This window comes from Coenobita brevimanus, chromosome 79 (genome assembly GCF_032717465.1).
Source record: "Coenobita brevimanus isolate Jiangsu-jjx chromosome 79, ASM3271746v2, whole genome shotgun sequence".
NCBI classification, from domain to species: domain Eukaryota; kingdom Metazoa; phylum Arthropoda; class Malacostraca; order Decapoda; family Coenobitidae; genus Coenobita; species Coenobita brevimanus.
In genome coordinates this window covers 35,205,714-35,233,702 of record NC_137032.1, presented here as the reverse complement: position 1 = coordinate 35,233,702, position 27,989 = coordinate 35,205,714, and the positions used below count along the sequence as shown (strand labels likewise).

The 27,989-nt window shown below is 40.5% G+C and overlaps 2 protein-coding genes across 2 annotated transcripts in view; one reads left to right on the top strand and one right to left on the bottom strand.

Moving 5' to 3' along the window:
* Positions 1-447: 447 nt before the first annotated feature.
* LOC145409112 (transmembrane protein 230) lies at positions 448-1,501 on the top strand. The gene is made up of 2 exons (XM_080279652.1): positions 448-540; positions 1,235-1,501. Exons 1-2 carry the CDS (start codon positions 448-450, stop codon positions 1,493-1,495), a joined length of 354 nt encoding a protein of 117 aa, XP_080135778.1. The 3' UTR covers positions 1,496-1,501.
* Positions 1,502-14,952: 13,451 nt separating this feature from the next.
* Positions 14,953-27,989, bottom strand: part of LOC145409110 (uncharacterized) — a 71,555-nt gene continuing 58,518 nt past the window's right edge. Inside the window, exons 4-5 of the mRNA XM_080279651.1 lie at positions 17,790-17,909; positions 14,953-17,193 (exon numbers count right to left, since the gene is read on the bottom strand). Coding sequence (XP_080135777.1) covers positions 15,216-17,193; positions 17,790-17,909 — 2,098 coding nt within the window. The 3' untranslated portion in view covers positions 14,953-15,215. The remainder of the gene's footprint in view (positions 17,194-17,789; positions 17,910-27,989) is intronic.

Below are 27,989 nucleotides of genomic sequence, written 5' to 3'. Positions count from 1 at the left end.
ATCATCATCAGTTCATTATCATGACCACCACCATTTTATGGCATTTTTCATTCTTACATACAGTAGAAGAAGTTTTATTGGATTGGTGCACATAGTTTACTGATACCGGTACTTTATAGTTTTTAAAGCTCTGTGATTGCGCTGGACTTTATGTCTTTGTGCTGGTCTTAGACTTTAGCCCAGTGTATGGAACTACAGCTAGAAAATCTCAGATATTGCAAAAGCTGACTTATAAACAGAGGGTTTATTTTGATTTTCTTGGTGAAGAGTTTGTGTTTTTGCTTGGGTTGTGTTAGTGATGGTATACTGTGCCGTATTTTTAAGTTTCTTGTTAAGGTGTCAACTCTTGTTTTGGTTGTGTTAGGTGTGATGTGTTGCTGTGTTGACTGATGTTGGTGTATTGTTTCAGAGTGGGGGTGTTGTTGTGATACTGTAGGTGTTGTGGTCATGGTTCGCAAGGACGCTCAGTCCGTCTCGTCCTCGGCCAGGTACCAGCGGCTCAGCCAGGACGATGATGGTTTTGTTGATGCTCAGTTCAAGGTACTGTACTTGATGTAAGGACAGATATATCTATAGTATTAAGCTGTATAGCAATACATCTTAATTTCAGTTCATGTGTATATATACAGTTTAGCATTTTGTATATCCACACTTGTTGTGAGGCTGTTCCTTTGTTCGCTAGATAGTGAATAGCTGCTGCATGCACTAAATAGTCAGGTATTAGAGCTAACATTCAGGTAAAGCCACTTATTTTATGATTGTAACAATTGTGAACAGCAACAAGCATTCAGCTTGGTTCACAGAGTGCAGTGCTTATTTTGTCTTTGATGAGGATCTTCATTTTGTACTCTTCTGTATTAATAGTAGTACTGTACTTAGTAAGAAGAGTTAGGAAGCTTAAACAGTATACTTTCTTTGAGTCATATTTTTATCAGATTCCAGTACATTCGATTGTTCTCCATACATTGTATTTTCCTCTCGTTTGGCTCTAGTATACAGTACATAAGGTCTGTCAGTTACTTACTGTCGATATTGATGTTTTTGTTGTATAGAAGTTGAGGTATATACAGTATTGCCCATTGATATTGCCATGAAAATATTTTTAGACTTCTCTTGTGATGTACATTATTGGATGCAGTCAAATGTTTACAGTACCCACATATACAACCATGATCATCTAAAGTAATGGCTGAGCCGTGTGTCTGACTTGTTGTCCTCCTACCACCCCACTCAGGTGCGCCCCAGACCCATCCCATGGAAGGCTATAAGTTACGCCCTACTGCTGTTTGCGGCTGGTACCCTCCTCCTCATCATAGGTAGCCTGTTGGTCGTGGGCTACATTGAGGAGAGGTACTCGGATCGCACTTGGCCCGTCATCATTCTGGGGGCACTCATGTTTATCCCAGGGGCATACCATTCCTACGTTGCTTACTATGCCTTCAAGGGCTGTGAGGGTTACTCATTTGATGATATCCCCTCTTATGATGATGACTGAGGATCTACAGGCAATTTCAGTTTTTGCTGGATTCAGATGAGTACTGTTCAGTAGAGAGGGATGAGTGAGGTACACATTATAAAGTAACACATTGGAAGAATCTGATAATATTGTAAATGATGAATAGTGAGGTTCTGACCACATGTTGAAAAATTTAAGTTCAGAAAAAAATGTACCGAATTGCAACAGATGAGTAGATGATTTCCTACATTTTCAGTATGCAGCAGCTCCTCATGTCCCTGGAAGATAAATGCAGGATAATATCATCTGGCTGTGAATATGGTAACAGTATTGACCAGGAAATACTGTAACACCATCAGTCATTATATGGCATCCTCATGACAGCAGGTCTACCAGCATAGGGTAAAATCATCGTGTTTTGCGTAGTCATCATCTGTGGTGTTGGATTCTTTTGCTCTGTGTGCACTGATCCCATTTGGACTGATTGTACAGTGAGTTCCTCTTGAGAGCTTCACCAACAGCTACCATTACACTTTGCTAGGTGCTGTGATGGGTTCTGTGGATTTTATTTAGAGGGAGTTACTGAATTTTTTTGCTACATAAAACCATTGGTGAGAGTATGTTGAGGTCTGTATAGTTCATTTTTTTTTTTCTTTTCTTCCAAAGTGCATGGGGGTCTGTGTGGTTTGGTAGGTTGCTTTTTGAGAATCGTTCCAGATGCCACAAACTGTTAATACTTTAGGGTTTGATGGTGTTAACATTCCATTTTTTTTTTTTACCAGTATGGGATCATATGAGGAGCCCTGTAGAATAACGCCAGATGTGCCAAAATCGAAAAAAAGAAAACAGAGGGATAGAATACAGAATTTTGGACATACGATGCCTTCAGAGTTCCTCCACAGAGCACCTGATGTTATTTATATGGCACTGCTCGATGGAAGAACTCTGAAGATCCCATGGCTACAAAAACTCTTTGACTTCCATTTTCCCTCTTTATTGAATTTGTCAGGTTCAAGGCTAAAGAAAATCTGGTGGCATTAAAAAATAAGGTAAACAGTCATATCCACAAACTGAACAGAGTAAAATTAACCCATGGAACTTTGTATGAGGAATACCAGTGAGCTTTTGTGTGCAAATCTTGTTAGGATGGTACATTGCAGTGCATCTCCTGGGTCTACACACATCACTTTAACTTAGACTAAAATTGCCATCTCTCCATTTGAATGCAGAGCAGGTAATCACTGCTTCAACCTAGAGTACATAATTTTCCTTGTAATTTTTCCTTTGTAGCACCAGACAGTATTTTTCAGCTTTGGGGAGGGCTCTTTTAGTGAACAAATGAATCAAAATTGTATCGAACACTTCCAATATAAATTATTTCATTTCCCAGGTTGATTAAGATTATCATGAGAACAAGAATAATGCAGAAAGTGTGTCCTTTGGTTAAAGTAATTAACATCAGAATAGTGTGCTGGTTATGAAGTGCTGTGGGAAGGTTTTAGTATCAGAGTACATTATACTTGCTGAGCTACAAGAAATACGCAAAAGAACTCTGGTAGTAAAGTAAAAAGAACTGTAGTAGCACAGGAAATCCCTGTTGTATGTAGCATCTTTTAACATTATTTGTGCCATTAAGTGCCCCATAAATTGCAGGTAAAATTAATTGGTCTCTTGTTACCTATAAAGCTGATTTGCCAGTTACCTGCAGTTAGGATGGTTGCTTTGATGTCTGGTGTATCCATGTTTGCCTTTCACACCTTGAGCATTATAATATTTTCAAAGGCGTAAACTGGAAATCACTGAGATGTTTTTAGGTATCTGGTTCAGGCATGTGCGTACAGTAGCAAGTTCTTCAGGACAGTCAGGCTAGAAATGGAGTCATGATGCTGTGGCTATGAGATTGGTATGAAGAACATAAACACCTGCAGCGAGAAAAACAGTGAAAAAACTAGACATTTCATTTTGGGCTATATTTGTACACTAACTAGGACAAAAACTGCCATCTCTCCATCGTGAATGCAGAGTTGTAAGAATATTGTAGCACTGTCATGAAGAAGTGAAAGGATGTAGAACTATAGTATTGCCTTCTGCCATTGAGCTGTGTGAAATACGCTGCAAAAGGACGAAAATCTGGGCCAAAATGGAGTAGTGTCATCTGGTGGTATCTGGTTTGAAATAAAGTGTCATCATTGGACTGAGCGAGTTAGGCAGCCTTTTACATAGTAGTTTCTTAATTAATGTTCTAGTCAGCTTTTTTTTTTTTTTTTTTTTTTTTTTTTCCCCACTCTGCCCAATTTAACTTAGTGTAAAATTATGATATCTACATTTAGAATACTCTCATGCAATGAGAATAACATCAGAATATGATGCTAGTCATGAAAAAGTGTTATGAAAAGGATGTATTGGCAAAGTAATGTGCATTAACATTATGATAATGTATTAATGATGAAGAGATATGGAAAGAATATAGAGCCTCAGCATTGTCAGTTATCCTCATTTAACTGGGAAATAAGCTGTAAAAGAACAAAAAATAAATTTCACCAGGTTCAGGTAAATGAACTGTAATCATCTTGAAAAACTCAGAGTTAGAACTTAACTCTGATAGCTTGCAGTACGTGATAGGCCATTTGTTACTGCTATATAATATAATGATATGCAACACTGTAGGTTACGGGCTTTACATAATGCTGTGTGGTGTAACTTGGTCTATGGGTGTATAGCCTTAAAAATGTCATTTGTTTTAGTTCCTGGTGTTATTAAGTGGTTTGTAGTGGAAAATATATCAGAAGTCATATATATAAAGTGGTGTTAATGTAAGTGACCAATATACCTCTTGTATTTATAGGGTAGTGATTACAGTTAATACCTTCACTACCATGACTTATTTACATTTTATTATTGCAGCTACCAGACAGTTTCATTCAGCTTAGGAGATACGTTTTGGAATGGGGATATCAGCCGTAGCCTTTATCAACTCTTTCGCAACCAGACTTCTCCCATTAACTGTAAAGAAAAAAAAAAAAAAACTGGGAAGGATAAATAAAGGAAAATATGTTCTTGGATTCAAGGGGTTAAGGGAGTTGCAGAGTTACAGAGTAGTTGTCTGGTAAGAAATTTATTACACTTAAGAGATTCTTGTATGCAGTAGCTGTTTCTAATTCCAGAACATCGTTGTTACTTGATAAGTGATGCAAAGATAGTGGAACAGTACAGGGTTTGATCACAAGCAGTGACTTGATAAATGATGCAAAGGTAGTGATACAGGGTTTAATCACAGTCATACAAAAGAGTGCCTTACTTATGGTGGTATCAGGAATTGTAAGGAGAGGTTAGTGAAAATTGTAGTTGTTGTTGCTTAACCCCAGTCTGTCTGGCCGAGCAGACCCATAAACCACAGGTAAACAGCTGCTTCTGTGGGATTGTCCTACAGGCGCAGTACAGTAAATACTGTACACTGTGTAGGGATCCAGCAGCCTCTTATGTGTAGACAGTGCCTCACCAGGGTCAGACCAGGGTCCTTCCTTCAGTGAGGTGCAGGGAGATGGGAGTAGGTGCGGCTCCTGGGTGGACATCATGGCTTCCCCATCTAGGGTGCACAGTGTCACCATGTGCAGGCACCTTGTCATTGCTTGTGGTAGTTGCAATAAAGACTTGATGTAGTCCATCCTAGGAACCAGCAGATTGATGATGTCTGGTGGTATTTTGGATGAAGGTGCTCTGACCAGATGTAGCTCATAAGGGTTGGAATTCAAAAGGTATTGCCATATTATTTTTAGGCTAATACAAGGTTGTTTGGTTCAGTTGAGAAACCCTAGGAGGTACAGTATTGTAAAATGATATAAGCAGTATAAAAATCTTTGTTTCATTAGTTTTGAGTTGAATATTAACACTGTTCTTAAGCCAGTCACTGAAAGAGTTCTCTGTGGTAAAGAAAACCAACTGGTGGAAGCAATATTAAAAGTTAAGCATGTGGTTATATATGCATCTTCTGTCTCTAATCAGAATCTTTAATTTTGGAGTGGGTAGCCACAAACAAATCACCTCTACTATGTCCTGTCCCGCACCATCAGACAACCCTTTCTCCATCTCACACTCATGTACCACACCTCTCCCTCATCCCACCACCACTTCCTTGGTCTCCCTCTTCCCTCTTTCCCTCCGCCTCATGTCCAGTCTCCTAGTCAATCTCTTACTCTCCATTTGGGGAGCAGGGTAGCTCAGTGGTGAAGCATTTGACTCTAGATCACTAGGTTGAGAGTTCGTCCCACACCTGGGTGGCTGCCTTTGCCAGTAGGGGTAGCGCTCTCCTGTAACCCTAGCAGGGCTATATGTTCTATCTAAGTTTAGCTCGGGGGAATAATCCCTTACTCTCTATTTGCACCATAATCAAACCATTGCAGGGCACACTGACACATTCCAGGACATCCACATCAACACCACAACTCCCCCAAACTTACTTATTCTTCTGTCTGTTGCTCCACATAACTCCACACACTCTGCTGCAGTAACTCATTTCAGCTCATCTCACACTTGACTTTTGTCCATCCAACAGAGCCCAGTCCTCACCTCCATTTGTTAGTGTGGGAATCACAGTAATCGTGCAGTGACTTTCGTACTTTCCTATTTCTTGATACTGCCTTAGATGTGCCTCTAGCTCTCCGTCTTTGGTGATCCCTTTCTTGCACTTCATCCTCTGTAACTGGAACTGAAGAGTGGATAGTAAAGTTGATTGAAAAAAAGTGTTTAAAAGATATAGTTCATGATGGGGAAAGATGAAGCTAGTAGGAAACGCATGGTGGGGACAGGCCCAGTTGCTTTCGATAAGAAACTTCAGTCTGTTTTCCTCATGTCACTTCCCTGACTGTTTGTGGGTGGTGTGCCAGTTATTTAAGTACTGTGTTTGTGCTGCATCTTGTCTGGACTCCATTGATTGCTACATTCTTGGTGGGCTGGGGCTGTTGATCTTTGCCTGCCTCCTCCTCGTTGAGCTGGGGCTGCCGGTCTTCTGCAGCCTCCTTTAGTTCTTGGACCTTGTGCCAGAGTCTATCTTGGTTCCACAGTCTCTTTATGTAGGGTCAGTTGTCTACCATGTTGATTTTTTTTTCTTTTTTCCCCTGGTGATCTGAAGCTTGCAATGGGAGCTACTGAGAAATTTCTTTAGCTGCAGTCTTTGATGTAATGTTTCTCTGGGCTTTATTCCTTCTTTTATGCCTTTCGTCTTGGGTTTTTACTTCTTGTTATTTTGCTGAGATAATCATGGTACATAGGTACTTGGAGGCATTCAAGGTCTCCATTTCCTGATCGTTCAGCCTTACTCTGCACAGACTCCTACACTTATTGATCAAGCCTTGTAACTCCCACTTGTCATCACTTCACAAAAGAATATCATCAGCAGACAACAGAACAGAGATTTTCTACACCCTACCCACTTTCATTAGGAACACTTCAGCATCTGCTCCCCCACCCTGTACTATACTGGTACAGTACAAACTCTTCCATCTGAAATGCATTGTTCCAGACATTATACAGAAAGTAGAGTACTGTATTTTGGAAAATGAAATCCTAATGAGAAGAATGAGAAAATCAAGTAATGAATAGTCTGAAGCACTGTGAACAGTAAATAAAAGGAAGTAACTTGCCATAACAAGTTATCTGTTCCAATACATGTCTACACAAGAACAGTCTTCAAATATGAATTGACTGTATGATGTCATGTGATACCAACATCCTTCTAGAACATGAAAAATATTTTGGAAAGTAGGGTTTTTGAAAATTGGATATCAGTTCTGGGAGCTTGTACTTTATATCTACTGTATTAACACTCTCCATATATACAGTGCTGTACAATATATGTATTTGTTTAACAGTCAGTATATACAATACAATAGAATGTATGTATTGAACAACCTTGGAGACATGACAGCCATGTTTCAGTCCAGCATTCAAATAACACAACCTGCCAAATCCAGTCAGACTTGCTAATTATTACCAAAATATTATTGCAGCTTTGTGACTTCTTGCAGTATAAACCAGGCCTTAAACTGAAGTATGGCTGAGTTTGGTTTAAGGTCAGGTTTTTGAAGGGAAGCTTTGTTTCATCATGGTTTGTTTTGGAAAGAACATTTTTTGGTGACAGCAGAATGGTTTCCAATTTGATAACATTGTTCAAATTTTTTTGATTTTCCACTTTTATCCCAGTTAGGGACAAGTGATCATAAGTTACCATTGTGTTTTTTGTTGTAAATATTTACTGCTTGTTGTTGATGTTTGTGTGACAGTGGGCTGATCAGGAGGGTACCTGATGGACTATGGGCTGAAGTTACTCTTCTCTAACAGTCCTCCACCCTCCTTTCATGGGATAGGGAGGGAGTTGAGAGATGTTTGTGGATCTGGGCATCCTAGTTTTGTTGGTGCCACCATGTTAAGGCATCCCTCTCCAATATCTTTTTGAGTTACAAGAACACTCAGTGCTGATGTGAGTGTTTTAGTCTCCTGCAGTGTGTAACATTCCAGCTTTGTTTGTTGTGTGAGTTAATCCTAGTCAGTGTTGTATACAGCATTAGCTGTAGAAGTTACTATGCATCTCCATAGGAAGTATATTATATATATTTTTATAGTGTAGGCCGCAGTAGTGTTCATTTGACTGTGAGTGTCCAAAAATATGAATTATATGTACCATATATTCCCTTCACTTTTATGGTGTATTCTGGTTTATTCTTGTCGCTTCCAGATGATTTTCTTCAGCCTAGGAAAATCTTTGGAGTAGTGAGACTTTATTAGCTGTTTTTGCACAAGAAGTCTTTCCTGCATTGAAATAAATCATCTGGTGGTAGCAAGAAAAAAATAAAAGGGACATTGTAGGGTTAATGGTTTTGAGTCTAACGTTCAGTCTTCTGTAGTGGCCTTGAGTGTGGCACTGGGAATAGTCTATGTATCTATTGCCAGACGCCTTAATCCTGGAAGGGGTGGCCACAAACAAATCGCCTCCATGTTGCCCATTTCCCTGCTCTGCTCCCAGCTCACATCCCCCTCACTCATATACCTCTCCACTCCATTCCTCCCTATCATCCTTGGCATCCCCCTCCCTTTACCCCCTCCACCTCACTTACATTCTCCTCATCAGTGGCTCACTCTCCATCCTCTCCACATGGCCAAACCACCTCAGTGTGTTTCTCCTAACGCATCCCATCACATCCACATCCACACAGCAACGCTCCTTCACTTCCTAATTTGTCAGTCTGTCTCTCCGTGTGACTTCACATGCTCCTCTCAAGTAACTCATTTCCACAGCTCTCACTCTTGACTTCTGTCCCTCCAACAAGGCTCTGGGAATAGGAAATTACTAAATGATGCGGGATAGACATTAACCTTGCTGACTGACCATTCCTGCAACACAGCAGCAATAATCCAGTTTAGTGGAAGAGAATCATTAGATATAAACCACTCTGTATATTACTGGTAAATGTAGCAAGATCTATGTATATTTTAGCTTTGTGGAAAGGAATAGTTTATCTTGCTTATACCATATATTTAGTGTATGATAGGAAGTGTTATGTGGAACACACTGAGGTGGTTTGGCCATGTGGAGAGGATGGAGGGTGAAAGACTGATGAAGAGAGTGTATGTGAGTGAGGTGGAGGGGGGAAGAGGGAGGGGGAGGCCGAGGATGAGATGGAGGGATGGGGTGGAGAGGTATATGAGAGGGGGGTGTGAGTTGGGAGCAGGGCAGTGAAATGGTGGGGGACAGGGTGATGTGGAGGCGATTTGTGTGTGGCCACCCCAAATGGGATTGAGGCGTGTGGCAATAGACAGAATAGATAGATAGATGGCTTTGAGTGGGCTGGTTATGTATAGTAAAGAATTTTTCATATTTTAGTCATTTTATAATATTGTGGACATTTTTCTTCTATATCATTGAACTCCTGAAGTTGCCAATCTTCCGTCTTGAATGCTGAGCTTTAACAAGAGACTTACACTGGAATGAGGTGCCAGTCACAGGAAAGTAATAATGAAAAAGATGTACACCCCATCAAAAACTGCCCAAACACCTGAGCACGATGAATCTGAAAATGAGCAGAATGTACTGTCATGTGTCATATTGGAGTAGTCAGCATGCCTGAGTGTGGACTGATACACTCTAATAACACTTGTGTATGGTGCAGCAACCATTACTGATAGTGGTGCACGAGGAGAACTGTTTTCCGATCCTTTGGTCATATACAGTGCTGTACTGTATTGAGAAATGCTTGATGCCTACAGTGTATGGATACTTTTTGGTGAGAGTGTACAGTTGTGATGTGTTATTCTGCCATTAAGTCTTGAGAAATGTGTTACAAATGAATGATCTCCAGTTAAGATGGACAAACTCTAATGTCTTGTACAGTATATTCTTTTTGAGTAACTATGTACACAAAACTAGTATTGCTTGAATGTTGATTATGTACAGCATATAACATGCCTTCACAAGAAATCAATAAATACCTGGCATTAGTACTGATAATTAGTTTATTTTTTAATCAGTATTCCAAGCGAAAGTAAGAGAGATATCAGAAGTCCTAGGGAGTGATGAACAGGGTGGCTTTAGGAGTGTCAGAGGATGTGTGGATCAACTATTTCCAGTGAGACAGATAGTGGAGAAGGCTTGTGAGAAAGACTATACAGTAATATGATTATGGCATTTATGGATCTGGAAAAAGCACACAACAAAGTAGACAGAGAAGGATTATGGAAGGGTGTGTGCATGTATGGTGTAGATTGTAAGCTGCATGGTGCTGTCAGAGAGTTTTTATGATGGTAGTGAGGCATGCATAAGGGTAAATGGGCATCAAGGTGTATGGTTCACGATCAGTGTGGGCGTTCGACAAGGTTGTATGATGTCACCATGGTTGTGCAATATATATATTCCCGCAGGTTAGAAAACTTCTCTTAATTAGAATGAAATGAACTTGTGATTTCAAGGATTATATAAAAGTGTATTATCATAGTGAAATGTTGATTTAAGATAACCTAGTGCATCAAGAAGAATTCAGCATTGATCTTTAGACTTCTAGTGTGTTCAAAGTGTTGGTTTATATATGAGGCGTCTAGTGGCAGAGTGACGAATGCACCAGGGGGTTACTTTCAAGTAATTGAAGCTTAAATTTGAAGAATGTGTACATGAGAGGTATAAAGAAAAAACTAATGTTGTTTTATATCAGTGTAATGCTCTCAAAAAATGCAATTTAATGAATCCATTGTTTAGAAAAAATAACAAAAAAAAAAAAGACAAAACCAAACACACAAATGCACACACCCCCATTGGGGGTCATACACAAAATATTAACATGGGTTACAATTATGTGATCCAGATAAAAATAAACAAAAATTAATAAATTGTGAAAGTTTTTTATTAATAATGCAATTTCTTGATTGTTGGTTAATTTTTATAATTAACAGCACTTAAAGCACTCAAAATGGGCAGAGGACAGTGCAGCCCATCAACCACGTGTGAGGTTTAAGGGAACACTGGTGGGGGACTGGCTGAGGCTGGGGGCTAGTACTGAGACGCAGCCTCCCAATGGCTAGCCGTTCGTGGCCCGTACGTCCTTCTGCCATGTGGGAGCAGACTTCCTCTATGGGTTTTCAAGGCCTAAAACACGCGATGCTTGCCCATCTGCCAGCCAGCCATAAGGGTTCTGTTTGTATGTAGCTTTATACAGGGAGGATCTAGAAGGCGCCACCTACATATTGGCAGGAATAACTCATCATCGGCCATTTTGGCGCATACATCACTCTGCTGCTAGATGCCTCATATGTTTTAATAAGGCAGTTAAATGGACTCTACCATTTCACTTGAATACTCATTATGCTGTCCCATTTACAGGCAACTTCTTTGGATGTTCTCATTTATTGCAGTCTGAATGAGGCTAACCACATTTATTGGTAATCAGGCTTTTGTGCTTTATGCAAGATTGTAGATTGCAGTTCAAATGTTTTTGTGGTTACAGAGATTAAAGGTTTGACAGGACAGGAAAAAGTGATTTGGATGGTGGTGGGTGGTGGAGCAGGGTTAGTTAAGTCCACCTGTGAAGAAAGGCATAGTTTGTAGTGCAGTATTGGTGGTGAGAAGGGAATTCCTCTTAGAACAATGTAGGGAAGGGAGGACAGAAAACGGTCATAGTGGCTTTGAGGGAGTGAATGAGACAGGCTGGAGTGTTGGTGTGTTATGGAGCAGGACAGGGTTGTTGTTGTTTTTTTAGCTCCACCTGTCTGGTCAAGCAGACCTATCAGCCTTAGGTACGGTAAGCAAATGCTTTGTGGAGCCGTCCTACAGGTACGGTAGAGTAAATACACTGTATAGAGAACTGGCACCCCTATGTGGTAGACAGTGTCTCACCAGGGTTGGAGTAGGGTCCTTATGCATGTTATAGTGCAGGGAAATATGAGGAGGTTTGACTTCTGGGTGGATGCCCCAGCTACTTCGTTCCTCCTGGGGTGCACAGTACCTCCAGATGTCGGAGCCTCATCAAGGTTAGTATAACACAGTGAAGATGGGTGTTGAAGATAGAGTGGTGTGGGGATGGTAAAGATTGAATAAAAGTTTTCCTGAAACATCAAGAACATCAAGTAAGCAAGCATGCACCGCTCTGCTGTACTCCCTGGTATTACACAGTGGTAAAACAACCATGTTTTATTAGGTTAACTGTGCTCAAGCAATAAGTTTGTGTGTCTCTGATAATGTGTTGACTGACATCAAGTAAGGAATTTTTTTCCCTAAGTTCTCATTAAAGTATTGTATTTTCTTTTGGATAATGCCAGGTGATTTTATTCAGCTGAGAAAAAAAACAAAGATCTGTCATTATTAAGGTATGACTGACATTAAAATGAGAGGTAACAATGTTGCTCATGTTTTATTATGTCAGGGTACAGCAGTGACAATTTGTCACATTGTATTTGGTTTACAATAAATAAATGGCTAACGTAAGTACAGTACTTGCATCACTCAGAGAGAATCTAGGGTGTCCTTAAAGGAAAGTAAGGATGAAAGGTTTTGTACACTACTATAGCACTGCTGAAACATCCTGCACTGCATTACCTTACAAGTAATAAGCACACACCAGATGCCTTGTGCTCCACATGCTATCATGTGTTGTTCCGTAAGTGTTGTACAGCAGTCATAAAGCATTAATTTCTTTTGGTACACAGTTAATTCCGTACATTAGGGTGTGTCAAGGTACACATCGAGGAGTATGCTTTGTGTGTGTGTGTGTGTGTGTGTGTGTGTGCGTGCATGTGTGTGCAGTGTCAAATTACTGTAATCAGATTATTACTGAGGTAAATGAAGCTTCAAATATTATGCAGGAAAAGGGTCAAGCTACCTTCTAGTGAGAGGTATAAAAGCTTATGTAACCTGGCTGTCAAGTTGTGTATACTTTAGTAGCCCTGTTTTCTTAGTGGTTATCTTAATATATAAAAATTTAACTTCCCTAGCAGAAGTTTAGGTACTTGGAACAGTCTAGAAGAAAAGGTGGTGCAAGGAAAGAACATCCATGTGTTTAAAACTAGATTAGAAAAAAGTAGACATGACGACTAGACAATATGAGCTTAGTTCAATTCCTCTGTGCTACAACTAGGCAACTAGGTAAATACATGGTGGAGTGATATCCCACTGTGCCAGGGTTAAGTGCCCCCTCTGATTGTGATTAATTTGGCAGGTTTCATAACCATATTCACATGTTCGGTTTTGTTTCAGGCATTACTACTTCTGTTACTGTGTTATTAGTAAAATGGTTATGAAGAAACCATCAGTATAATTTGCCTTCAGAGTGAGATTAATTACCGGTAATATTAATTGTGTAAATTTTACCACACTGCACTGCACATATGCTGTGTTGTTAATCCACCATTGTATGTGAATGGGCTTACTGTATTTATGTATAGCTGTCTGTCCTGTATGTATGTGTATGGCACATGCATGCGTGTGCGCAAGAGAACTGTAATTTAGACCTGGAATCCAGTAATGAATATCAAGTTTGTTCTGGTGATCCTTTTTTTTTTTTTTTGTAAATCCAGTCTGGCCTTGTTATGGCTTTACCAATCTTGTAGACTTATTATGGTGAAATATGTTCCATTTCCAGTAATACAGTGTGATTAATTAATTCTGGTGATATTTTGTTAAATTCTGGAAATAAGAGGGAGAAAATGGGGTCAGATGCTCAAAAGTGAATATGTACCATAGTACCATACATCGTAATGACCTTATGGAAAATCCGATAATAGGTTTATAGTCTGAGCCAGTTTCTTGTCTGTTAGGCTGATTTCATCTTGTTTAATTCCGGCAGTTCTGACTGGTCCTAATTTATATGGAGGATATGGAATGTTTGCACTGTATTTCATTGGAAACTGATATGTATTTGTGTGTGGATGCACTGGTATGATTCATCAAGTCCAGCCTTACTTGAAAGACCATACCAGTAGGCCTACATACTTGACGCGAGTTCCTTAACTTCATACTCCAAGAAATCAGAATAGAATTGCTTTTTGTCTACTGTTTATTGCTGCTTGGTAGCATGTTTGCAGTGCTGAATGTAGGTTAAAGGTAAACTAGTAAAAAAAATGACCAAAAAGTAATATGTAATACAGTATGTAATAGAATATACAAATAATTAAAATTAGGAACCATCACATTGCAATACAGACGTAATGAACTGTTTATCAGTGCTTTAATATAGATAACAGCACATACTGTAAGTAAAATCCTGATGTGCCTTGTTTCAGGGCTATTAGACAGACCTACCATTACTGTATTAATAAAGGTATAGTGAGCTTCATTTCATCACTGCAGCACAAAGTTGCCACCATAATATTACACTGTAAAGAAATGTGTAGTGTTCCAGGGCTGCCATGAATACCGGTAATGAAGATAGTGCCTTTTCTTTCACTGCATCACAGACCTGCCACCATAAATATAGTGATACTGTAGTGTGCAGTGTTTCGGGGCAGCAAGATCATTAATAAAGGGATGGAGAGTTTTGTTTCACCACTGCCTCAAAGCTTGGGTGCAGGGAAGGAAGAATTCAGTTCTTCTTTCCTGGACCTTCATGCTTTATAGTGAAAAATTGCTTTCAGTATGATTGGCGTGAACTTGGTGCTTTCAGTAAATACTAAGTTTGACGCTAGAATATTAGGATTCATTATGTAAGTGGAAAAGTCAGTGTGTGTAGTATGTATATTAGCCATAGTTCCCTATCATTTATAATGCATAGTGTTAGTGTGGTAGTTGCAGGCCTGTGATTATTTTGCCAGCATAGAGGTTCAGTTTCAGGCGTTGTCTTCAGGCATGTTAGTGCTGGAGTACTCTTGCTTAGCTGTTTCTGTTGAGGTAAAAATGCTTTAGCATTCTAGGAATCTGATTATAAAATACATGAGTAGTTAATGAACAGTTCATAATCAGAAACAGTACGGTAGTTAAATTAGCTACAATTAGCTGTACATGTGGATAATTTTCCTTTCTTCCTTATCAAAATGTGTTACTTAATGAATGGTTTGACAGACAGCTAGACAGTGTATTCCATCATGTATGAGCAGAACATGAAGAGAAATACAAGTAACTGTCAAATGAAAGTAAGTGCACAGTTAAGCCAAACCCAATATTTCCTTCACATGCCTGGCACTCTTGTCTTCAAAAATAAGATGGCAATCTGTTTGAGCCTGCATTTATTTTGCTTTCAGAAATGTAAAGGAACTATTGAGTGCAGCTGCACTGTGATGTGCTCAGTGACTAAAGTGTGGGCCCTTGCGTGGCAGGTGTTTGTCTGTGCACTGAGGTGGAGTATGATCTCTTGCCCCTCCAGCTGCTGAAAGGCACCCTCTTCCCAGTCCAGCTGTTCATTGTTGCAGATCTGTGTGATAGTCCTGTTGGCCGCTGCTGGAGGGTCTGAAATATCTGGGAGATCTGACGGGAGACGTGTGCTCCGTGCCTACCCAGGTCGCTGCTTCGTTTCCCTTTCCATGCCCCGAATGATGACCTCTTTTGTATTCTTGTCTCTCGGATCTCTGAGTCCTCAGTGTTCCTCTTGCCTGCCCATGCACTAAACCCATGCCGTTTTTCCTCAGTATCATCTCTCTTCCCTGCCCATGCATTAAATGCTTGTCGCTTTTTGTTAGAGTTATCTCTTTTTCCAGCCCACGCGCTGAACGCCTGCCGTTTCACGTTGGGATAATCTCTTTTGCCTGCCCATGCACTGAATGCTTGTCGTTCTTCCTCAGAATCATCCCTTTTGCCTGCCCATGCACTAAACCCATGCCGTTTTTCCTCAGAGTCATCTCTCTTCCCTGCCCATGCACTAAATGCTTGTCTTTTTTCTTCAGAGTCATCTCTTTTTCCTGCCCATGCACTGAATGCTTGTCTCTTTTCTTCTGAATCATCTCTCTTTCCTGCCCATGCGCTAAATGCTTGTCGTTTTTCACCCAAATCATCTCTTTTGCCTGCCCATGCACTAAATGCTTTTCGTTTTTCATCCATGTCATCATTACCCCTTTTGCCTGCCCATGCGCTAAATGCTTGTCGTTTTTCATCATTATTGTCTCTTTTTCCTGCCCATGCACTAAATGCTCTTTTTCCTGCCCATGCACTAAATGCTTGTCTTTTTTCTCCATTATCGTTTCTCTTGCCTGCCCATGCGCTAAATGCTTGTCTTTTTTCTCCATTATCGTTTCTCTTGCCTGCCCATGCGCTAAATGCTTGTCTTTTTTCTCCATTATCATTTCTCTTGCCTGCCCATGCACTAAATGCTTGTCTTTTTTCTCCATTATCGTTTCTCTTGCCTGCCCAGGCGCTAAATGCTTGTCTTTTTTCATCAGAATCATCCCTTTTGCCAGCCCATGCACTGAATGCTTGTCTCTTGTCTTCTTCCTTCCCCTGCGTGTAGACTGACACCTGTGGCTGAAGACCTTTGTGATAAATACCATCTATACCACCAAATTCCTCTTGTCTTCCCCTCCAGGTATTCAAAGCACCTTCGTTACTGTTGTTCTCAGATCCCACACCACTGGCTCTCTTCCCAGCCCAGGCATGAAAGGCTCTTCTTTCAGCCGCATTTACTTCTTGATCTTCCAAGCTGGTTGTTTGTTTGGGCCAACTCCAGCTGTCCCAGTCTTTAGTGGCTCTCTTACCTTTGGTGCTTTGGTCTGCTTCTTTTACTGTCTCATTATCCTTAAGTTTATCATTACTGTTTTCATTATCAGAGTACATGTCAGCTTCACGTCTGTACCTTAAATGATCTTCAGCAGGGGATGCTACATCATCATCCAGTGGGAAGACCTTCTCAGGCTGTTCATCATCAAGGTAGAGATATTTTATTTGGGCATCATCAGCTGAAGGGGTCTGTGTTTGGACAGGAAGCATCTGATCAGTGTCCCATGTCTGTCCATCCTGCAAGGGTTGGTTTGGAAAGTATGGTGACTCGGTATCTGGTGTTTTGTCGGGTACAGTATTAAGTCTCTTCCCCTTCCATGGTGAAAAAGCAGTCCTCTTGTAGGCTTGGTTTGCAAAGTATGGTGGCTCCACATCTTGCATATCCTGGGGTCCTGAAGTAAGTCGTTTCCCCCTCCATGGTGAAAAGGCAGTTCTCTTGTTATCCAGCTCCTGTTTTGTTTGCAAAGGCATGGAATAAGGAATGGAGAGGCTCCATCGCTTTCCCCCCCAGGGTCGGAAGGCAGCACGCTTCAACTCACCCTCGGCAAGTGGAAGTGACGGTCTGGAAAGTAGGAAGGGTATTAGTTGGCCAGGTGCTGTGACATTTATTAACACTATGTAGGCTATGTGCAATATAATATTTATTTATTCTGAATGTACACCAGGATGCTAGTTTGGTAACAGGGTAGCTAAATAAGTGATCTCTTATTTTCCACAAAGTTTGGATATGATTTTCTGAAATAATTCCATATTTACCGAAATTTTTGTAAAGTACTGGGAGATTTGCACTACTGTCATCATTATCATCATCTTCATAATCGTCATCATCATCATCATCATCATCATCATCATCATTATCTTCATTATCTTCATCACCATCATCATCATGCTCCCTCCTATGAACACCCTGAAGATGGTCGTGACAGAAGTGGCTCTAAGCTACAGTAGAGTACTTTGTTCTCACATATCTCCTTTCACTTGCACACTCCACTGCCTCCTCCTTCTCACTTATCAGTGTATTAGTTCACTCTTTTTATGTTTATAACACGTAAGTCTCTGTGCATGTATAATGTTCATCAAAGGTTAGGAGCCTTCTTTTTCTACAATGCAAATTATACACATATGTCCATTTGAGTCTGGTTACAAGTGAAAGCTGACCTGGCACGGGAGAAGAGTGTGAGGAGGACATCCCTCAGGGTAAGAGGTGATTCGCTGGAGGCGGGTATGAAGGGTTGTTGATTCCTCCATGCTCCTCTGCCGTTTCCACTTTCCCCACACCTTTGAGAAAGAAATAAAATGTACAGTCAACTTCAACAATCCCCTTGCCTCTCCTGCACAGATGGATTCATAAACGCTTAAATGTAACAGTTTGAACTGAGGTACATACTATATTATCATCCGTCTCTTGGTAATAATATGCACCTTTTTCCACTGTGTCTCATTCATCATCATTGACTACAGTGACAAGAGAGTGAGGAGAGGTGAATGGACCTTTGTCACTGGTTGTACATTTGCAAGCCATAGTTTCTTTTGGCCCTCTCTCTGCCTGTGTCTCTGGCTGGAGATAGATTTAGTATTTAGGAAAGGACAAGAATTAGAGTTAGTGTTTAGGGAAGAACATGAATTAGAGTTAGTATTTAGGGAAGGACATGAATTAGAGTTAGTGCTGAGGAAAGAACATGTACCAGTGTTTAAGAAATTACGTAAATTAGAGTTAATGCTGGGGAAAGAATGTGAATTAGTTAGTGTTTAGGAAGGAATATGAATTAGAATTAGTGTTTACAAAAAATACATAAGTTAGAGTTAGTGCTGAGGAAAGAACCTGAATTAAATGAACTCTTTTGATTCTTCTATGCTCCTCTGGCCTCTCCAATTTCCCTGCACCTTAGAGGAAGAAATAAAATTCCAGTGTTCAGAAATCTTTGCAAGTTAGTGATGAGAAAAGACAAATTAACCTTTTGACTGTGAATTGCTTGTTTTTTCTTTTATGTGGCAGTCATCAAATGATCGTCCTATGCTCAAGAGAAACTTAGGGCACCAAAACTGTTAAACTATCACATTAAGTGTGTTGGCTGGGAATAAGGAGTTTCACTTTTATTCCAGGCTGTGATAGATGATTTATTCAGGTTATAAATACTCATTACAGACTTAGGAGTGGAGGCTTTAAAAATAAAGAAGAGAGGAAGAGTAACAATTATATAGTGTTGAGGAAAGAACGTAATATGTAGGAGTGTAAGTTATCATGACTATAATTACCGTGATATGAAGGGATGTCAGGCAGGTAGATGGTCTGGGATGCATGGTAGGTGAGACATGACCCCTGTTCCATGAGTTTGTGAGTGTAATTCGTTGGTTCAGTACCAGGTATGGTTGCTATTTGATGTATACAGCTGTGAGCTGGTATGAGCATAGTTAGTATTCCATGATAGGAAGGACTTGGAGGCAGGGAAATAGTGTGGTGTAATTTCAGTGAGTTGCAAGATTACGACATAGGAAGTGATATGGCATGAGCTTAGCTGCCGTGAAATATAGAGTTAGCTGTGAGGTAGAAGGAATATAGTTACCATGATATGAAGGGCTGGGATGCTGCTGGTAGATGGTCTGAGATGCATGGTAGGTTGGAGACTACGCCCATAGCTTGACTGAGGCTCATGGGTATTGTCCCCACCATTACCACTACCACCAAAACGCTCCACCCCCGGACACCCATCACCACCTGTATGGGGTGCGTGAACGGTTAATTTTTGTGTGTTGAAACTGGGCCATATGGAGAGGATGGAGAAGGAGAGTGTGACTAGAAGAGTACATGTGAGTAAGGTGGAGCCTGGGCACCCATCACCAGCTGTATGGGAAGTAGTGGTGGACATTAGTAACCACAGTCCTGTGACATATTTCCAACATCTAATGGCATTCTTCTACATTACTGATGCTGCCTCCAGGTGCTTTATATTAAGCATACATATCACCTCAATTGTTAAAGAAATTAATTAACTCACCACGTAACCTCTTTAGTTTGAAAAGCCTCTCCTAAGCTGAATAAAGTCACCTGAAGATAGTAGGAATGTAACAAACAATAAGTCTGCATGATGGAATTAACACCATAACTTTTTTTCTTTTTTTTTTTTTTTAATAGCTGTGATGTAGTTGTTGTTGATGTTGTAGTTGTTGTATTTTGCATGTGATCAGAGAAAGATTTGAATTAAAGCACTGCTACTCCCATATGTTCATTTTTTGCAGGGTGTATTACCCAGCCCAGCCCCACCACCATCACTGCCCATGCTTCCCACCCTTCTCCTCCAATGCCTTCCACTATCCGCTCCTTCCACATTGACCTTTTACCATCACCGACACATCCCCTCATACCTGTCCATTCAACCCTTCTCTACGACTACTATCACTGCCAATCCCTTACATACTTTTCTATCAACCTTGCCTCTTTTCCATCCAGTACACATCACACTTTAAAGGGTAATCTATTTCCATTATCAGTTCACCTCATGTAGTGTCTATTTTCACAGTGTGCTCATCTCTCTGCTTCACAGCCTACCACCATCCCTGTCTGTCTTGCCCACCTCTTTCTGCCCTTCCCTGCCCTTTTTCTACCCACCCCACCCTTTTTTCTACCCACCCCACCCTTTTTTCTACCCACCCCACCCTTTTTCTACCCACTTCAACCTTTTTTCTATCCACCTCACCCTTTCTTCTACCCACCCCACCCCTTTTCTACCCACCACACCATTTTTCTACCCACCACACCCTTTTTTCAACCCACCCCACCCATTTCTTTACCTACTCCACCCATTTACAGCATTTACGCACCCCACTTTTTTTTATTTGTATCCCGCCACCCTTTTTCTATCCATTCCACCCCCTGCCTCGCCTGTCATTTTATTCACAATTGGTTAAAATAAATGGTTGAATTCTTTTCATTTACTTATTAATTTATTTTTTTGCTGAACATTCAAGGAAGTGATTTCTGTTTCTGTAAGGCATTATGAGCCATTCTCTCTCTCTCTCTCTCTCTCTCTCTTTCTCTCTCTCTCTCACTCTTTCTCTCTCTACCTACCTATTTGTAGTATACAGGAATTGAGCTAAGCCCAAAGTATCCTGTCTTCATATCTACTTTTATCCAGTCTAGGTTTAAACAGATGAATGCTTTTTGCTTTCACCACCTTCTTGTCTAAGTCATTCCAAGTACTTACACTTCTGATTGGGAAACTGAACCTTTTAAGATCATTATGGCATCTGCTCTTCCTCATTTTAAATTAATAACCTCTTGTTCTTCCATCATTCAATACAAAAAGACTCTCCCTATCCACCTTTTCCAGACCTCTTACATTTCTAAACACTGTAGTCAAATCTCATCTTTCCCTTCTCTCACGCAGTGTGGGTAGCTTCAGTTTTTCCAGTCGCTCCTCATAGGTCAGTTCCTTTAAGCATCGTATCATCCTTGTAGCCATCCGTTGTACCTTCTCCAGTTTAACAATATCCTTTTTTAGATGTGGTGTCCATATCACAGCTGCATATTCTAGTCTTGGTCTTATCATGGACACTATCAACTCCCTCAGCATTTCCTCATCCATAAAATTAAAAAAAGCCACTCTCATGTTGGTCAGTAATTGATATGTGTCTCCAATGAATCTGTTTATATGTTTTTCTGGTGACAGGTCATCTTGTATAATCACTTCCAAGTCTTTCTCCTCTTTTCTTTTGCTAATTTTCTCACTGGCCACTTTATAAATCCAATTTGGTCTATTTTCACTCACTCCCATTTGTAACATGCCACTTCTTGGCACTGAACTCCATTTTCCAAGTTCGACTCGAGTTGTGAAGTTGGTTCAAGTCCTGTGTGTGTGTGTGTGTGTGTGTGTGAGTGTAAGAGAGACGGAGAGGGAGTTGGGAGGTGGTGGTGATGATAATTCACTCACCCTAGTCAGCAAACCACCAGATCATCCCTCCTCCTCCTCCTCAGTTGAGTTCTACCCCATCCACTCCTGGCCTATTCCTCCAGCCATATACTCATAGGCATAAATTTCCTAACATTTCAAGCTTTCTAGCTCAGTGATGTATTTTGCCCTTTACTTGTTATGAACGTTGTAAGCTGCTGACGGAAAACTATTTCGATTTTTAAAAACTTTTAAACAACAGGGAATAGCAACGTGTAACAATAGTCGTAGTAGTAGAAACAGTAATAATGATAATAAATAATATTAATAACAACATTCATCATCGAATCCTCTGCTGCCCTATGAGGAGCGTAAGAGCCTGGGGCTAGGCAAGTTGGTCCTGGCATTTAAGATGAGAATTACCAGCCTCACTCATCCCTGAGTGGCATTACGTGAGCATTAAACCCTAACTACCCCTTGGATATAAACCTGAACAGGCTCAATCCGATTGGAATGCTTTTATTACCCACTAAACCACCAGGTGCCATAATTTAGTTATATGATTACCACCCAGCATAGTAAATAGTTTCCTGGTGTACAGGAAAAAATTTGGCTTGTCACTTAGTGCAGAGTCACCCGCAGACAGAAGAAAAAGAATGAAGGAAAGAAAGAGGAAGAAGAATTAAGGAAATAAGGAAGGCAGACAGGAAAGGGCAGTCACCCAAGAGCAGCACTACATTGAGTGAGTGGATGGTGAGCGCACCCACCTACCACCAAGGTAATAATAATAATAATAATAATAGTAATAACTAGAACACTAAAATTGTCCAAGGGCAAGTTTGATAAAGAAAAACGCCATAGCCATTGCCTACTGGAAGCTGAGTTATAAAGGGTCCTTGAGGTCAGGGTCATTGAGCTTGTGCATGTTACGTTAGGTATCACTATAAGCCCACCAAATTTGGTGGCTTTGGTTTTAATCCTTCTTGGAAACTTAGTTGACATCCAGAATATCCGGAGGCAATCTCTTTTAATAATCAACCAATTGGAGCCATACTTCCTTTCAGAAAAGTCCCAAATTTTGATCCTAGGCAAGGTCAACATCACTGATCTTGTGCATGTCACCTTAGGTCATCACAGTCTATAAGTTCATCCAGTTTGGTGGCTCTGACTTTAATCCCTCATGGAAAATTAGGTGACATCCGGAATATCCAGAGGCGATCTCTGAGAATAATCAACCGATTGGAGCCACAGGCGTACTCCCTTCGGTCTGCGTCTACCTTAAGGTTATATTGTAGTAAAATTTCAGATTCATAGCATAAGCTGTTCAGGAGACTCGTTTTCTTTGGTGCCAGCCTGTTAGAAAACCCAGTAAGGTATCGAGTATTTTAAACCTCAGGTGAGCGATTTCTCTATGAATTTTCGATGTTTCTCACCAAAAGCGGAGGTTTGAGGCAAAAAAAATAAAAAATGGTCGGGATTGGGGGGAGTCAGTGGTGGAAAAGTGCTCGGGATGGGGCGGGTTAAAGATCTCTCTCCATAAAGCAATTGAATCAGTCCTCTCGCAAAAGTGACAGAGAGAGAGAGTTTAGGGGACAAATTTAAATACTTTCAACCCTTTTTAAATGTTCCCGCCTATTCAAACTCCCCAGAATGCCATCAGATGCTCTTTCGTTTTGATGCGTGACGTCACAGATGTAAACACGTAACTTTGGGTAATGAGAAACTGACTAGGAGAGTTTGTGTGAGTGAGGCAGAGGGGTAAAAGAGAAGGAAGGGACCGGGGATGAAATGGAGGGAATGTGAGGTGTTGCGGGAAAGGGAAGGACCGAGAATGAAATAGACGGGTAGGGTGAACTGTATGAGAGAAGGTGTGAGTTGGAGAGAAGGCAGCCTGATAGCGGAGGACAGGGTGACAAGGAAGCGATTCGTTTGTAGGTACCCCTTCAGGAAATAGATGTCTGGCTATAGATTCGAGTAGATAACTATATTTTTAGCATTATTATTTTGTTACATAGTTATTGCATGGAGGAAAAAAGTGCAAATTCCTATTTTTTTTCCTGTGTAACTAAACGAATGTTATTGAAATTATCGTTTAACCAAGGTTTCACTTACTGCTTTTCTTTACAGGTGGCTTTACATTGACAAGCCAAATGGTTTCCTGTAAGCTAAGAAACCATTTACAGCCTGGATGGTAACCATATAACCAAACCATACGTGCTCCCTACGTGTCAACAAGTGGGTTGGTGGAGGGTTAGTGCTCCCTCCCTGTAAAACAAATAACTCAGAGTCAAATGGCCACCCCTTACGGGATTATGGCGTCTGGCAATAGATAGATAGATAGATTATTTATGTATTTAAGGAAATCCAAAGAAATGAGAGTGTTAGAACGCTCACATATCTCTTCTGGCTAAAAAGAAATGGTTTATGTAGAATTTAAATGATCGTGTAATGAAGAATCGGTTTTGCACGGAGAACAAAGGAAAGTACAGAATCTTGTCATATCTCCCTCTCTTCCCTGTCATAACAAAATTAATATTGGTTATGACAGGAAAGAAATTGTTCATCGTATTTATTTGATTGTGTCCGCGTTGCTCCTTCTTTATTGAGTTTGGCATTCTCTCTCTCTCTCTCTCTCTCTCTCTCTCTCTCTCTCTCTCTCCGTATTGCCCTTTTTAATGCTTTTGTTTGGTGTTTGATCTTTATTTTACCCGTTTTTGTGTTTGGTATGTGTGTGTGTGTTTTTTTTTACCATTTTTGTGTCTGAGATGTATAATATCGTGTTTTATCTGTTTTAATAATGTTTTGATTTTTTTAAACCTGTTTTAATGAATGTGTTTGAAGCTTGAATCATGTTTTTTTACCCGTTTTAATGTTTGTTATGTTTGCAGTTACTGAGGTGAAAAAAAAAAAAAAAACGAACGGAATCGAACCTGCGACCTCAGCCACATTACCAGTCAGTGCACGAAAAAAAAGAAAAGAAAAAAGAAAAACTGGCAGAATCCAGGTATGTTTTATAATTTCGTATTAAGTTATATATATATATATCAGGGATGGATCCAGGGGGGATGGGGGGATGCATCCACCCCCACCGGCCATGCATCATTGAATAAAGAGGCAATTTCAACACTGAAATATCAGTATGTCGCGTCAAGTCTTTGGTTAAATCAGCGAATCAGACCCCCCCCCCCCACCGAAAATTCCTGGATCCACCCCTGATATATGTGTGTGTGTGTGTGTGTGTGTGTGTGTGTGTGTGTAATTCACCGGATCGGTCAGGATCACGTGATGGTTGTGACAATCAGCATTTTACCCTCCCAGGAGAGAACTGAAAACTTATAGAGTAGTCCGATCTAAGGGCAAAGCTTTGACCATCACACACGCACACGCCCATCCCCTTGCTCGAGGTGGACAGTACCCACCCGCTTCATCAGTGAAACTTTTCGCATCCCAAGCAAGGGTCCTAGCAGATGCTAGGCGAGAACGTTATCACTGAGCCGGCAAGCGGTGTGTGTGGGTGTGGGTGTGGGTGTGAAGGTGTATTAATTGTTAATTTTGTGTGGGTGTGTGGTAGGTGCGTTAATTATGTTAATTTTTGTATAGGTGTACGTGTTAGGTGTATTTATTCAATGTTAATTTTGTTGAGACGTATGTGTTGGGTGTAATAATTCTGTTAATTTTGTAGAGACGTGTTAGGCGTATTAATTCTGTTAATTTTGTGCAGGTGTATGTGTTAGGTGTATTACTTTAATGTTAATTCTCTCTTACAAGGAGAGTATATGTTTACACCCGTGTTGGTTAGTTTGTCTTTTAGCAGGTTTCCTCAAAAACTGAGATATGAACCAGATTTGGCGGGTCGATAGCCCATGTCCCGGAGAACAATCGATTAACTTGTGGGATCGATCCGGATTGTATTACAGATTCTGGATCCGGAAAGCACTTTTTTGCGAAACCCTGATCAGTGATGAGAAAACCTGACCCACTATGAAGAGTGGTTTGGAAATTACGTTGTCCTTGTCGGAGTGATGCGCTCCACTGAGAGCCCCCTCTAGTTTTGTACAGGTGTATGTGTTAAGTATGTTAAGTGTTAAATTTGTAGATGCGCACGTGTTAGGTATATTAATTCTGTGTTGATTTGGTATAGGTGTATGTCGTAGGTGTATTAATCATTCATTCATTCATTGCCAGACGCCATGTATCCCAAACGGGGTGGCCAAGGGCTCAGCGTTGTTTTACAGGGAGGGGCACTAATCCTCCACCAACCCCACTTGACACGTAGGGATGCCAACAGCATCTGGTGTTCCCAGGCGGTCACCCATCCAAGTACCAGCCAGACCCAACGTTGCTTGGTTAATATTATAGAGGTGTAGTTGTTAGAAGCCGCCTCATTCCTAATTTTCTAAAGTCTTTGTGACGTAAACCTGCTTTTATTCTCAAGCTTATTTGGTTGAAACTGTGAGAAGCTCCTTTAGGTCCACCTTTATATTGCGTAACCTGATAAGCTGTGTATCATCCCCTTGATAATTTTATAGAGACGTATGTGTTAGACGCTGCGTTATTATTTATTTATTTATTGTTTTGGGAAAGCGTTTGTCTTATTATTATCATGGTAGAGTTAAAGGCTCCTCACACGCAGACGATTCCGGGATTCTGATATTGTTTTGGCGCCATTTTTGTCGTCATAAACAAACCTTTCTTACGTACGAGTCACATTATAGATTACTCCCGGAATTTCGTAATGCCTATTTTGTTAGCAGTTATAAATGAAAAGTCTTATGAGTTATATTCTTAGTTTTTGTAATATTGGAATGTTTGTCGAGTTGAACGGAGATATGAAGATGGTGAATACTCATGCGTGAAGTTAATTTATTTATTTAATTATCCGTTTATTTATTTACCTGGCATATTCTGGACCCCTTACAGCTTTTTTTTTAAGGGTTGATTTGAATAGTAACCAAGGAGACTCATTCTGGCCTCATCATCAAGGTTCGCTGAATATCATGCAACCACGGCGTAGTATTCGAGATGTAAGATTGTCCTCGTTCCGTCAAATGAAATCAGTGACTATAATTGCCGAAATGGTACCCTGGTTATATCTATCTGTCTGTCTGTATCTATCTACCTGTGTCTGTGTCTGTCTGTCTGTCTGTATCTATCAGTGTGTGTCTATATGTCTGTCTGTCTGTATATCTATATGTCTATGTTTTTATCTACCTGTCTATCTATATCTATCTGCCTGTCTGTCTATATCTATCTATCTGTCGTTTCACATGAGGTATACTGAAGAACCAGACCACCCACACACACACACACACACACACACACACACACACACACACCACAAAGTCTCTCTCTCTCTCTCTCTCTCTCTCTCTCTCTCTCTCTCTCTCTCTCTCTCTCTCTCTCTCTCTCTCACACACACACACACACACACACACACACCACAAAGTCTCTCTCTCTCTCTCTCTCTCTCTCTCTCTCTCTCTCTCTCTCTCTCTCTCTCTCTCACACACACACACACACACACACACACACACACACACACACTACCTATCAATCTATCCATCTGTCTCCATCCCACACCCAGCCAGTCTTTCAAACACACACCCCTACCAACCTGTCTACCCATGCACCAGACACATTCATGCCTAAAATCCAATTACAATCTCCTAACTCCATTTGCCTCCTTCCCGGTAGAGACGCTCGGAACTTGTAAATGAGGTGAACGTACTGCCAAGGTCATTACAATCTCCATAATGGCACCAGAGGAGAAGGAGCACTAGGGAGTTGTCGACCTTGGATACCAGAATTCAAGCAGCGTCGGACCCATATTGAATCCGACTTGAATCCATCATGAGGCTGACTTGAATCCGTTTACAGGACACATCGAATCTGCTTTGAATGACTCGAATCCATAATTGATTCATAATTGATCCCTCTCAGACTTATCTTCAGTGTATCATAAATAATTCTACTTATGATCACGGTTGAAGCTGCTTTGGATCTACATTGAATCCATCTTGAATCAGCCATGAATCCGCCTTGAATCTCTTGAACGTCATTGATCCATCTCATGCTTATTTTTAATGTGTCAAATATATCTTGAACCTAGGATCACAATTCAAGCAGCTTCGAACCCATAGTCAGTGTCTCGAATCTATCTTTAATACCTCAAATCTATCTTTAATGTCCGAATATGTCTTCAGTCCATCATTGATCTGTCTCAAACTCCTCTTGAATGTGCCATAAGCAAATCTTATAGGATCACAATTTAAACAAGTTCGAACACATTCTGATTCCGTCTCGAATCACCTCGAATTGGTCATGAATGTCTCTGAATCATGCTTGTTCTGACCAGATATACAGGATATTATTAACGTGTCATATGCGTAAATAAATTGCTAAGGAAGAGGTGCTAGGGAGTATCCTTTACCCCTCAAATACGGTGACCTGTTTTATTGATTTATACTTGATT